This window comes from Cervus canadensis, chromosome 29 (assembly GCF_019320065.1).
Source record: "Cervus canadensis isolate Bull #8, Minnesota chromosome 29, ASM1932006v1, whole genome shotgun sequence".
In the NCBI taxonomy this organism is placed as follows: Eukaryota; Metazoa; Chordata; class Mammalia; order Artiodactyla; family Cervidae; genus Cervus; species Cervus canadensis.
In genome coordinates this window covers 34,972,752-34,986,765 of record NC_057414.1, presented here as the reverse complement: position 1 = coordinate 34,986,765, position 14,014 = coordinate 34,972,752, and the positions used below count along the sequence as shown (strand labels likewise).

General features: G+C 47.8%; 1 protein-coding gene across 1 annotated transcript in view; it reads left to right on the top strand.

The window, feature by feature from the left end:
- The first annotated feature begins 7,377 nt into the window (after positions 1–7,377).
- The window catches only part of SLC15A3 (solute carrier family 15 member 3), a 15,120-nt gene continuing 8,483 nt past the window's right edge, over positions 7,378–14,014 (top strand). Inside the window, exons 1-2 of the mRNA XM_043451363.1 lie at positions 7,378–8,082; positions 11,485–11,774. Coding sequence (XP_043307298.1) covers positions 7,525–8,082; positions 11,485–11,774 — 848 coding nt within the window. The 5' untranslated portion in view covers positions 7,378–7,524. The remainder of the gene's footprint in view (positions 8,083–11,484; positions 11,775–14,014) is intronic.

The following is a 14,014-nucleotide window of genomic DNA, read 5'->3' as shown; positions in this document are numbered from 1 at the left end:
TCTAGCCATGTTGTTGCAGATAGCAGCATTTCCTTCTTTTTATGGGTGAATAATACTCTGCTGTATATACATGTACCACATTTTCTTTATCCATTCATCCATATCTTTATCCATTCACCCATCAGTGAACATTTAGGTTGCTTTTTTAAAGTTTATTTATTTATTCTTCATTTATTTTGGCTGCTCTGGGTCTACCTTGTGGCTCAATGGTTTCTCTAGTTGTGGCATTAGGGCTCAGTTGAGATATGGGATCTTAGTTCCCTGACCAGGGATCGAACTCAGGCTCCCCACATTGGGAACACAGAGTCTTATCCACTGGACCATCAGGGAAGTCCCTAAGTTGTTTTCATGTCTTGAGTAATGCTGTGATGAACATGGGGGGTAAAAATATCACTTTGATATAGTGACTGCATTTCCTTCAGATAGATAACCAGAAATGAAATTGCTAGATCATCCAATAGTTCTATTTTTCACTTTGTAAGAATACTCCATGCTGTTCTCCAGAGCAGCTGCACCAATTTACCTTCCTACCAACAGTGCAAGAGGGCTCCCTTTCTCCACATCCTCACCAATGTTTGCTATCTCTTGTCTTTGCCTTTCTCTTATAAAGATACTTGAAATGGCATGGAAGCCACTGAGATAATCCAAGTGAGTCATAAATGCCATCTTTTGCCCTATGAGATAATATTCACAGGTTCCAGAAGTTAGGATGTGGACATCTCTTTGAGGGGCGCCACCATTCAGCCCACTACACCCTCTCACAGCAGATATCTATCTATGGCCATAGTCCCTAATCAGGGATGATTGGGCCCCCCCAGGGACATACTGAAATGTTTGGAGACATTTTTGTTGTCACAACTGAGGGGGAAAGATTCAGCTAGCATCTTGTTAACAGAGGCCTGCGATATTGCTAAACACCCTACAAGGTACAGTATGCATGAATATGCTCAGTCATGTCCAAACGCATGGACTGTAGTCTGCCAGGCTCTTCTGTCCATGAGATTGTCCATGCAAGAATACTGGAGTGGGTTACCATGCCCTCCTCCAGGGGATCTTCCCAACCCAGGGAGAGAACCCGTGTCTGTTGCATCTCCTGCATTGGCAGGCGGATTCTTTAACACCAGCACCACCGAGAAACCCCATGGCTCAGGAGGTAAAGAATTCACCTGCAATGCAGGAGAGACAATGCATAGGACAACTCTAAGGCAAAGAATTATCCAGCCTAAAGTGTCAATAATGTTGAAGTTGAGAAACCCTGATTTATAATGAAAGTGAAAGTGAAGTCATTCAGTCGTGTCCGACTCTTTGCAACCCCATGGTTTGTAACCTGCCAGGCTCCACCATCCATGGGATTTTCCAGGCAAAAATACTGGAGTGGGTTGCCATTTCCTTCTCCATGATTTATAATAAATTATTATTATTGTATATGTTCTGTCTAAGAAGCCTCCACAGTCAACTTTATCTCTTTATCTAACTTTCATTATAGCCTTTATTATATGTGACACTAAATACATCCTATTCTGTTTTATTCTATTCTCTTCTATTCATTTGTTTGTTGTCTGTCTCCCTCAACACATCAACTCAATGAGGGCAGAGATTTGTGTCCGCTTTGTTCACTGCTATATCCTCAGCCTTTTGAACAGCACCCAGAATGTAGTAAGCAATTTCCAAATGTGTATTTAATTAATTCATTAGTTAACTAAAATGAAGACATTTCCTGAGCTCTAGTGCTAGGTTATCTCATTTTGATGCTCATAAAAAAAATTCTAGAAGATAGGGAGTATTATTCTCCTCCATCTTCCAGATAAAGAAACTGAAGACGTTTAGCAGCTTACTGAAGATTACACAGTTCTTAAGAGGATAAGACAGAGGACTTCCCTGGTGATCCAGGGGCTAAGACTTCACACTCCCAATGCAGCGGGCCTGGGTTTAATCCCTGGTCAGGGGACTAGATCCCACATGCTGAAACTAAGAGTTTTCATGCCACCATGAAGACTGAATATCCCACCTGCCACAACTAAGACCCCATGCAGCCAAATAAATAAGTATTAAAACAAAAAAAAGAGGTCAAAGTAGAGCCTTTTCTCAGGTGTCCAATCCCCGGATATATTCCCTTGGAGAGGTTGAGTCTACCACGTGCCAGGCAGGGTACCAGGGAACACAGAACTGAAGAAGACACGATCCCCGTCCCCAAGTCTCTAGTCCAGTGGGAGACAAGTAAAAAGGCACTTATGACACCAAGTCTCTGCAGGGGACTCTGAGGGTTAACCCAACCTCGGGAAATCAAAAGAAACTTGATCGGAGGTTCAGTCGGTAAAGAATTCTCCTGCAATGTGGGGTTGGAAAGATCCCCTGGAGGAGCGCATGGCAACCCACTCCAGTATTCTTGCCTGGAGAACCCCCGTTTGTCAGAAGAGTCTGGCGGGCTGCAGTCCATGGGGTCGCAAGAGTCAGACACTAGGGAGCGACAAAGCACAGCACAGCACATCATCTGTGATGCTTTGCCTCCTAACCCAAACCTCAATCCATGGATGTTCACACTCAGGAGTGCTCAGGGGACAGGAAGACAATAGGAGGGCGGATCCTCTACACCATCTGCCCCCGGGGGCCACGGCCATTCACAGACCAGTCTGCATCCATGCCAGACCTTCAGCCCTGGGAATGTCCTGCTTTCTTTCATAGCCATGGGAAGGCATCCACTCTGTTCCACTCCTTTAAAGGCCCCTGGCTCTGCTGGTGGTCATGGGAATGGAACAAACCATCAGCTCTCAACCTTGTCCTGCAAAAACCCAACAGAACCAGGGCCTTCTGTGTGCTGCTACCCACTTTGTGGAGAATGCGAGTCCTGCACGAACAGGTCAGATGCAGGTTACAGGCCATTCCTGAGGCACCTGCTACACCCCAGGGTGTGCTGGGCTTGGCCACCCCCACATAGGAAGCTGTTGTAGGTGGACACCTGCATAGCATCCAGGAATTGCCCTGGGCTGTTGCTGTCCTTTCCTCTTCTCTGCCCCTTCTCCACTTTCATCCAGGTCTATTTTGATTCCTGTTGTGTTCTAAGCTTCCCTGAGCATGCATGCTCAGTCATATTCAATTCTTTGCAACCCCATCGACTGTAGCCTGCCAGGCTCCTCTGTCCATGGGATTTCCCAGGCAAGAATACTGGAGTGGGTTGCCTAGATGAAGCCACTGTCTCTAAATATCCCCAGCTTGCAAACAGGGCCATCCTCCCCTTTCTCACCTTCACCAGTAGCTATGGCTCCATGCGTAGGTGAAAGGCTCCATCAGCAGCCCCTGATGGAGGCATCTGCAGAGCCACTTCAGTGATTCAGTGGTGGCCTCTCTATATGGAGTGGGGGACTGCCATTTGGCTCCATTTGAGCCTGCGGGCCCAGAGTTGCCAGACTCTCCCCAACTTTAAGAACAGCCCAAACCCCGATTTTCTTTTCTTTTTTTAAAATCAGTCTGTTTATTTATTTATCTGTGTGGGGTCTCAGCTGGGGGTCCCAGGCTCTTTGCTGCAAAGCAAGGGCTTAGCTTCCCTGCAGCATGTGGGATCTTAATTCCAATGCAGGGATCAGACCTGAGTCCCCTGCATTGGAAGGTGAATTCTTAACCACTGAACCACCAGGAAAGTCCCCAGAAATCCCGATTTTCATGTGACCATTTCTGAATTTTTTAAGGATATAATTCAATTTAAACATTTTTTTTAATTAAAAAAAGCAAGAATAAAAACTTTGCACCATGGGGCCAAATGCTATTTGGGTCAAACCACATATGCTTATGGGACATGGACATGGAGTCTGAGTCTCCTCAGACTAAAATTCTGCTCTCCAGCCCTTTATACAGGTAATTGATGTTGACTCATGCCAGGAAAGTAGTCACAGCTGTCTTCAGAACACTACTTTTAGTGTCTGCAGGACACGAATCACCCCTACCCAGCAATCAGGTCCCTCATCACCCCATCCTAGTTCCTGCCCCCTGTCCACTTCAGGGACAGAGGCTGGATAGCAAGGAAAAAACGGCACTGTTTGTTTTTTGGTTTTTTTTTTTTTTGCTGCTTTCTTCTGGTTTTTCTCTGCTAGCCACATTGTTGGTTTCTATTTGTTTTTATTTTGGCTGCTCTGGGTATCACTTGTGGCTTGCACGCTCTTCATTGTGGCTTGCAGGCTTTCTCCAGTTGCAGCACATGGGCTTCTTGTTGAGGTGTGCTCAGTAGTTGCAGTGTGGGCGCTTAGTTGCTTCCATGGGAAGTGGAATCTTAGTTCCCTGACCAGGGATCGAACCCATGTGCCCTGCATTGGAAGGCAGATTCTTAACCACTGGACCACCAAGGAGGTCCCACCACACTGTTTTTAGGAAATTTCCTTTGCCACCTCCTCCTGAAGGTCACAGGTGGCAGGTCAACACTCTCATCTGCAAGGCTCAGCCCTCCAAGACGGCATTTGTTACACCTGCCACCCTAGTGACCTTGTCAAGAGAGGACAGAGTCTGAATGTGACATGCATGTCGTCACCACATCCTGGTGATCCTGAGTGTCCTCCAGGTAGAGGCAGAAGAGTCTAACTATCTGGGAGGGACTGGGAGACTCCAGTCTCTCCCCACCTCATCCACAGTGCTTGCCCCTGACTAAAGTGGCTGAATCCTGGGTGGAGAGCTCTGCTTTCTCTGCATTACCCTCCATTACTCTTATCCCTGCATGGGCTTTTCCCATCCATCACAAGCTTGGCTTCTTGCCTGATAGAAAATTTGAACAACCAGTTTTTTATGGCGTCTACAGCTTTGCAAGACTCCATTTATTTTAGCTTTGAGCCTTCCTGAGACTATAGTAGGCTTCCCTGATGGCTCAGATGGTAAAAAATCTGCCTGCAATGCAGGAGACCTGGGTTTGATCCCTGGATTGGGAAGATCCCTTGAAGAAGAGCATGGCTACCCACTTCAGTATTCTTGCCTGGAGAATCCCATGGACACAAGAGCTTGACGAGCTACAGTCCATGGGATCGTAAAGAGACAGATACGACTGAGTGACTAAGCACATATGCAAGCATGTGTGTGTATAACCCAGTACCAAGTACTGGGCAGTCATTAGGTTAAAACAGTGAAAAGTTAGACAAGTGTCTTCTACAAATATTGCTGGAACAGCTGGATATCTGATCTAGCAATCAAGCTCCTTGAATTTTAACCCAAAGAAGCTGAAAATGTTCATCCACACAAAAACCTGCACATGGATGTTAATAGCAGCTTTATTCATAGTTGTCAAAACTTAGAAACAGCCAACATGTCCTTCAGTGCGTGAATGAATAAGTACACCATGGTCCATTAGACAATGGAACATTATTCAGCACTAAAAAGAAATGAGCTATTAATATCAAGCCTTGAAAACGTATGGAGGAATCTTGAATGCATATTACTGAGTGAAAGAAGCCAGTCTGTAAAGGTTACATATTGTATGATTCCAACTATATGACATACTAGAAAAGGCAAACCTATGGAGACAATAAAAAGACCAGAGGTTGCCAGGGCTTGGGGAGTGGGGTGGGAATGAATCAGCAGAACACAAAGGAATTGTAGGACAGTGAAAATACTCTACGTAATGCTGTAATGATGGATGCATGTCCTTATACATTTGTTCAGACCCACAGAACGTACAGTGCCAAGAATGAGCCCTACAGTAAACTATAGACTCCGGATGACTATAGTACTTCAATGTAGGTTCATCCTGGGTTTTAAAAAAAAAAGTACTATTCTGGTGAGTGATCTTGATAATGGGGGAGGCTATATATGCATGTGTGAGAGTAGTGGTGTGTGAGAAATTTCTGTACCATCCTCTTAATAGTCTTATAAACCTAAAACTAAAAAGACAAAGTCTTTTTAAAGAGGTTCAACAAGTTCCTGTCTGAGCCAGTGGAACAGGTTCCTTCTACTCCACTGGAGGAGACAACCAGTCATTGAACAAGTTTTCTGTGCCCTGGAGACATTAAAACGGGACAATGAGACAGAGAAAGGATGGTGAGAATCCAGTAGACAACTTCTTAGACAGGTAACCAGGGAAGGTCTTCCTGAAGAGGAAATATTCCAGCTGAAATCTAAATAAAGAGAAGAGACCAGTCAGGCAAAGAGCTGGAGGAAAAGCAGTCTGGCAGAGGTAAGAGCCGAGACCAAGGTTCGGAGGTGGGAAGGGGCTCAGCACCTGAGAGGAACAGAAAGGTCGGTGTGGCGGGATGTGAGTGGACGTGGGGCTGCGTGATGTTGGAGGAGGGCAGGGGCCAGATGCCATGGGACTTTTAGGTCAGGGTGAGGACTGGCCTTTAATCCAAGGGTTCTCAGGGCTCCGAGGAGGGGAGGGCTGAGGCCTGATTTTGATTTAGTCTGAGGCCAGGCTCTCTCAATCTAGACTCACTTGTGGGCCCTCTATGGCTCAACAAGCTTCTTGAAGGTGCCCCCACTTCCTTTTCCACAATAGCTTTTGCACAATCTGAATTGCATTTGAGAGCTTCCTGTGTCTCTCAAGAGACCAGGCAGTGGTTTACCCCTAGTTCAGCTACCATAAGCCAGTTCTCCCCAAACCTTCCTTCCTCTCCCCTCCATGGGGGGCCTCAATCTCCGCATCCACCAAGTGGGAGAGTAGGACCAAATGATACAGGTTGCCTTTCTGGTTCTTTATCTCTAGTTTTGGAAGTGACTGGAAGAGGATGCAGGGAAAGTGGGATCCGAGGGAGAAATGAAAGTGAAAGATGGGAAAACATCCCTCCAGCCTCCAGGAAAGTGGGCAGAGCTGGGGGAGAGGGTGATGGGCGGGGAAAGGAGGTTTTTAGAAAGCTGGGCGGGCAGGGTCCGTGTGACCCAGGCTTTCGCTTCTCCTAAACAGCCCCGGGGCACCATGTGACGCAGCCCGGGCCACAGAAGCAGTGAAAGGGGAAGCTAGGGGCTCCCCGAGTTTCTTAAGAAGCGGAGGGCTGGACCGAGGCTGAGCTCGGAGGGAGAGGTGCCCGGAGGGCCGGGACGGGGGGACAGGCTTATAGTCTTGGGACGGGAGGCAGTGGAGGAGGCAGCGGGCGGTGGAGCCAGAGGCAGGCCCTGTGAGCACCCCTGTCCCCGGGGTGCAGGCCAGGTGCCGCCAGAGAAAGGGACAACGGTTAAGAAAAGGCAGCCAACCGGAGAGACCGACAGGAAAGGAGGGGGAGGGGCAGAGAAGAGTCGAGAGGAAGGGTCGGCAGTAGGATGGCTGGAGGAAGGAGGAAGAGTTAGGGGTGACAGGAGGGGAGAGGGGAGAGTTAGGGAGCAAAGAGGTAGAATCCGGGTAGCTCCCGAGGGGGCGAGAAAGACGGGGAGAGGGGACGGGGGAGCAAAGAAGGGGAGAGGGAGAGGAAGGGGGACCCCCCCCGCCCCGCCCCGCCAAGGAGGTGAGAAAGGAGGGAAGGGAGGAGAGGAGTGAGGCCTCGGGGAAGGGGCGAGGGACGGGGGAAGGGCGGGGGGCTCGGCGGGGGAGGGGGTGGGTCCGAGTCGCGCCGCAGGGGGCCCAGGATGGCCGGGACGCGCGCCCCTGGGGCGCTCTGGGCGTCGGAGGAACGCCAGCCGCTCCTGGCGCGCAGGCCGCGGGGGCCCCGTCGGTGGTGGCGGGCCGCGGCGGCCGCGGTGCTGCTGGTGGAGATGCTGGAGCGCGCCGCCTTCTTCGGCGTCACGGGCAACCTCGTGCTCTACCTGAACAGCGCCGAGCTCAACTGGGGGGGCGAGCAGGCGTCCCGTGCCGCACTTGTCTTCCTGGGCGCCTCCTACCTGCTGTCGCCCGTGGGCGGCTGGCTGGCCGACGTGTACTTGGGCCGCTACCGCGCCATCGTGCTCAGCCTGCTGCTCTACTTGGCCGCCTCGGGCCTGCTGGCCGCCACCGCCTTTCCCGACGGCCGCAGCTCCTTCTGCGGAGAAATACCCTCTGCGCACCTGGTGCCCGCCTGCCCCTCGCCCGGCTGCCAGCACCCCTCGCGCGCCACCTACTGCGCGCCCACCATCTACGCGGTGCTGCTGCTGCTCGCCCTGGCCGCCAGCTCCGTCAGGAGCAACCTCACCTCTTTTGGGGCCGACCAGGTGAGTGGCAGAGGGCCGGGGAGGGTGGGGGGAGAGGGAGGGATCTGGGAATCAGGAGGCTTTGACTGCCAGCGTGACCTCGGACAAACCACTTCCCCTCTCCGGTCCAGTTTCCTTATTTGAAAGAAGCTGGGGGGGGGGGGGGTCGGGGTTTGCTTATTTCAACAACTAAAACGACAACAATAGTGACAACCCCAGTTGGCCTTCTTTGACGATGTGTCACTTTCCGTGTTTTAATTCATTTCATCCTCTGAACTACGTACAGGGTAGGTAGTGGTATTATGCCATTTTACAGATGAGGACACTGAGGTTTCAGGACATTAATCAACCTTTCCAGGGTCTCTTGGAGAGCTGCTCAAAAGGAGAATACGGCTACCTGGACTTAAGGCCCCATCAGGAGCCCCAGATTTGCGTGTTATAGCGATCTGGGGGCTGCAAGAGGAGCAAGCCTTTTCCCGCCAGCTGTGCCAGAGGTGGAGTCAGGCCTACTTGTTCAGATCTTAGCTCTGCTGCTCAGGAACCAGCGGCACTTGGGCCAATATCCTAACTTCTGAGCCTTTTTCTGTATCCTTTTAGACAGAAGATGGCACATAAAATTCAATAGATATTTGCTAACTGAATGAGTAATCACCTGATTTATTGTTGTTCAGTTGCCAAGTCATGTCTGACTCTTTGCAACCCCATGAACTGCAGCACGCCAGGCTTCCCTGACCCTCACTATCTCCCGCAGTTTGCCCATGTTCACGTCCATTGAATCAGTGAAGCCATCCAACCATCTCATCCTCTGTTGCCCCCTTCTCCTCCTGCCCTCAATCTTTCCCAGCATTAGTGTCTTTTCCAATGAGTCGGTTCTTTGCATCAAGTGGCCAGAGTATTAGAGCTTCAGCTTCATCATCAGTCCTTCCAATGAATATTCAAGATTGATTTCCTTTAGGATTGACTGGTTTGATCTCCTTGTAGTCCAAGGGACTCTCAAGAGTCTTCTCTGGCGCCACAGTTCAAAAGCATCAATTCTTGGGGCCTCTGCCTCCTTTATGATCCAACTCTCACATCCGTACATGACTGCTGGAAAAATACCTAATAGCACAGCTGTATTTTGATAGTTCTACTCAGTGGGATGTTAAGACAGTAATTTTTTAAAATATGTAACATGATTTGAAAAAAATCACTTACAATGTTAATGAGAAAAAGCAGTGCACAACTGCATACAGAATATGATCACAGCCATGTGAAAAGACCAGGTGTCAACAAAAGGGAGAAACTGGGAAAAATTTTAACAGTAGTGGGAACAGGCCACTGGACTAGTTGTACTTTTTTTTACCTAACTGTCTGTTTTAAAATGCTGTTTAATTACATGTGTTACAATCAGAAAGGGGACATTTTAGAAAGAATCATTGCATTCAGCTGTCATCCACAGTCCAGCATCCAACATAGTCTCCAGTGACCTTGCCAAGGAGTGACTCACCCAGCATGTTTGGATAGCTTTGCTGATGAGGGATTCAGTGCCCCCAGGACAGCCCTCTCCATTTCTCAGCCCCCACTGACCTTCCTTCAGACCAGGAGACCCCCAAAATCTGCCACTGGGGATCCCTCACCTTCCCTTAACTGTCCTCTTCACTGACATCCCACCCTATCCCCAGGTGCCCTTAACCTGTGCCTTGACCTCATTGACCTCTGGAGGGCCTCAGCCATCTACTGCCTCCTGTCTTTCCCACCTCTTGGTGGCGGAATTGACCTCTCAGAGGCTCTGCCACTGGGCAGCATGGACTTTGGGTGGGGCCAGGCCAGGCTGGAAGGCTGCCTGGGGGTCTGACCTGACCCCTAGGCAGTTCAGAAACACTAAAATGATTTGAGGCAGGGATGGACATGATTAGATTTGAGTTCTTTAAAATGGCTCTGGCCACAAGGTAGAGAGTGGATGGGGGTCACAACAGTGGGCACACCAGAGCAGTGAGGGAGCTGTTGCAGAATTCAGGGGGACAGTCAGATGGGCAGGGAGGGTGGGAAGGGTTGGCATCATCTGGCAGAACAGCCATACACAGGAGCCAAGCGTTTTAACACACTTGCTGGTTTCAGAACGGGCCATCCATCATTCTCAACAAAGTGGCTGCTCATTTTGGGAGAACTCATTTATATCCTGAATGGGCTGCCTGCTCTTCCCCTTAGAGTTGCAACTGTCATATTCATTTTACATCCAATTAATAAATGGAGTGACTGCTCATTATGGGACTTATTTGATTTTCTGCTTGAAAGTCTATAGCAAGGATTTTCAGTGAGTGGACAGGCCCTTCCCTTTTTACTGCCAAGAGGATCCCTCAACATCTCCAAAGGGATGCAGTTTTAAATGCATCTGTGTGAACTCTAATCTTACATCTGGAAAAGGAACAAAATACCTAGTTATCTTTTTCCTAGTGCAATCACAGAAGTTAAAGCTTGACAAAATCTGCTTAGCTAATGGATATATGTATCTCTGGGTAGAAGAAGAATGATGGGTTCTGAGATTTGGGGAGTTGTTGAAGGGGTGATGGGGTACAAATTTGCTTATTTAGAGAGGTGACTTCCAGAGCTCACTGCTTTTTCAGATTTCAGATGTCCGGGCCCTGCCCCAGACCTGCTGAGTCAGAATCTGGAACAGGATCTAGGAGCAGGACAGCTGCCAATACAGTTGATCCAAGCCAGCAGACCGGAAGTGGGCCTGGGGCTTGGCTGTCACAGATTGATCCAAACTCTGAATAAAGATTTTTCAGCCCTTCTGCCCTTGCTGGGGGGCCTGAATTTTTTTTTTAAAATCAGGCCAGAGTCTGCTCTTGGGGCTGCATCTGGGATCACTTCTGCTTTCCCTGATTATGCCAACTTTGTTTGACTGGGAGGCAAGTGGGGGTGGGGGCACAATAGAAAATGCTATTTGCATCTCCAAACTGCAGAGGAAATTTTCCATTGGACTTTTGTTCTTCCAGTAATATGCATGAATCATATTTAATACTGTGGAGCAGACCTGAGATCTTGACTGGCTTTTTTCTGATTATGAAGGTTATGCACACCATGGTCTGCTCAAACACAAAGGGATAAATCAGCTAGAAATGAACAAAGTGGCATGAGAGACATCTGTTGTGTGCACCACTTAGTGACAATAAAAAAGCAATGTGTGTCAAGAGCATGAAGAAACAGCTGCGCCAAAATGTCCTTATCATTAACAAGTGACTCCCAAGGGAAGGGTTTATTCATTCATTCGACAAATATTATTGAGCATCTACTTAGTGATCAGGGATTAGGAAAGTGCCAGAATGCCCACCAACTGATGCAAGAAGTGTCTCTGTAGGAGGGTCATGCAGTCACAGAGAGTATGTCATGGCAGGGTGCCACCAAACCTCCTTGCTCCTCACTCTTACCACTGCCTGGCAGGTGATGGATCTTGGCCGCCATGCCAGCCGCCGCTTCTTCAATTGGTTTTACTGGAGCATCAATGTGGGTGCCATGCTGTCCTTGCTGGTGGTGGCCTTTATCCAACAGAACATCAGCTTCCTACTGGGCTACTGCATCATCACGGGCTGTGTGGGCCTGGCCTTCTTCATCTTCCTCTTTGCCACCCCCAGCTTCATCATCAAACCGCCCACAGGCAGCCAAGTGTCCTCCATGCTCAAACTTGCTCTCCAAAACTGCTGTCCCCGACTGTGGCACCGACGCTCTTCCAGGTGAGGAGGGGACTCTGGGGGGAGGGGCCAGGTGGTCCAGTTTAAAGATACTCTGGATCAGCTCCAGTGGTAGCCCTTCATGATGATGGGCAGCTAGAGCTGCCCACTATGCCTGAGGATGGTGATGGAGATGAGGGTGGTGGTAATATTGACAGTGAACTAACTGTAGAAAATATGAGGATGTTAACAGTCTTGATAGTGATGGAAGTGATGAATATAGGGATGATGGTGTTATCAGTGACAATAACTTCTGGCAATAAATACAAACCATGGCAGCAGAGGTGGTGGTTGTGGAGATGATGGTACCAGTGAAGGCAGTTGGGACAGAATTCTACACCACCTTGATATTAAGTATAAGAAAGACTAAGAAGTCAGCCAAACCAGTTTCTTTTCCCAAGGGAGGAAAACCATCCCCTCAAAAAAGAAATGCAACAAAGCAAAATGGTTATCTGAGGAGGTCCTACAAATAGCTGAGAAAAGTAGAGAAGTGAAAGGCAAAGGCAGAAAGGAAATATATACTCATCTGAATGCAGAGCTCCAAAGAATAGCAAGGAGAGTTAAGAAAGCCTTCCTAAGTGAACAAAGCAAAGAAAAAGAGGAAAACAATAGAATGGGAAAGACTAGAGAGAGATCTCTTCAAGAAAATTAGAGATACCAAGGGAACATTTCATGAAAAGATGGTTACAATAAAGGAAAGAAATGGTATGGAAGCAGAAGATATTAAGAAAAGGTGGCAAGAATACACTGAAAAACTATACAAAACATATCTTAATGACTCAGATAACTGTGATGGTGTGATCACTCACCTAGAGCCAGACATCTTGGAATGTGTGAAGTCAAGTGGGCCTTAGAAAGCATCACTTTGTTAGAAAGCAAACAAAGCTAGTGGAGGTGATGGAATTCCAGTTGAGCTATTTCAAATCCTAAAATATGATGCAGTTAAAGTGCTGCACTCAGTATGCCAGCAAATTTGGAAAACTCAGCAATGGCCACAGGACTGGAAAAGGTCAGTTTTCATTCCAATCCCAAAGAAAGGCAATGCCAAAGAATGTTCAAACTACTGCACAATTGCATTCATTTCACGTGCTAGCAAAGTACTGTTCAAAATTCTCCAAGCCAGGCTTCAACAGTACATGAAATATGAACTTTCAGATGTTCAATCTGGATTTAGAAGAGGGAGAAGAACCAGAGATCAAATTGCCAACATCTGTTGAATCATAGAAAAAGCAAGAGAATTCCAGAAAAACATCTACTTCTGCTTCATTGACTTCACTAAAGACTTTGACTGTGTGGATCACAACAAACTGGAAAATTCTTAAAGAGATGGGAATACCAGACCATCCTACCTGCCTCCTGCGAAACCTGTATGCAGGCCAAGAAGCAACAGTTAGAACCAGACATGGAACAGACTGGTTCAAAATTAGAAAGGAGTATATCAAGGCTGTATATTGTCACCCTGCTTATTTAATTTATATGCAGAGTACATCATGCGAAATACCAGACTGGATGAAGCACAAGCTGGAATCAAGACTACTGGGAGATATAACCTCAGATATGCAGATGACACCACCATTATGGCAGAAAGCAAAGAGGAACTAAAGAGCCTCTTGATGAAGGTGAAAGAGAAGCGTGGAAAAGCTGGCTTAAAACTCAACATTCAAAAAACGAACATCATGGCATCCAGTCCCATCACTTCATGTCAAATAGATGGGGAAATAATGGAAACAGTGACAGACTTTATTTTCTTGGGCTCCAAAATCGCTACAGATGGTGACTACAGTCATGAAATTAAAAGACTCTTGCTTCTTGGAAGAAAAGCTATGAGCATATTAAAAAGCAGAGACGTTACTTTGCCAACAAAGATTCGTATAGTCAAACCTATGGTTTTTCCAGTAGTCTTGTACAGATGTGAGAGTTGGACCATAAAAAAGGATGAGCACCAAAGAATTGATGCTTTTGAACTGTGGTATTGGAGAAGACTCTTGAGAGTCCCCTGGACAGCAAGGAGATCAAACCAGTCAATCCTAAAGGAAATCAACCCTGAACGTTCATTGGAAGGACTGATGCTTAAGCTGAATCTCCAATACTTTGACCACCTGATATGAAGAGCCAACTCATTAGAAAAGACCCTGATGAAAGATTGAAGGCAGGAGGAGAAGGGGATGACAGAGGACAAAATGGTTGGATGGCAAAACCAGCTACTCAGTGGACATGAGTCTGAGCAAACTCCGGGAGATGGT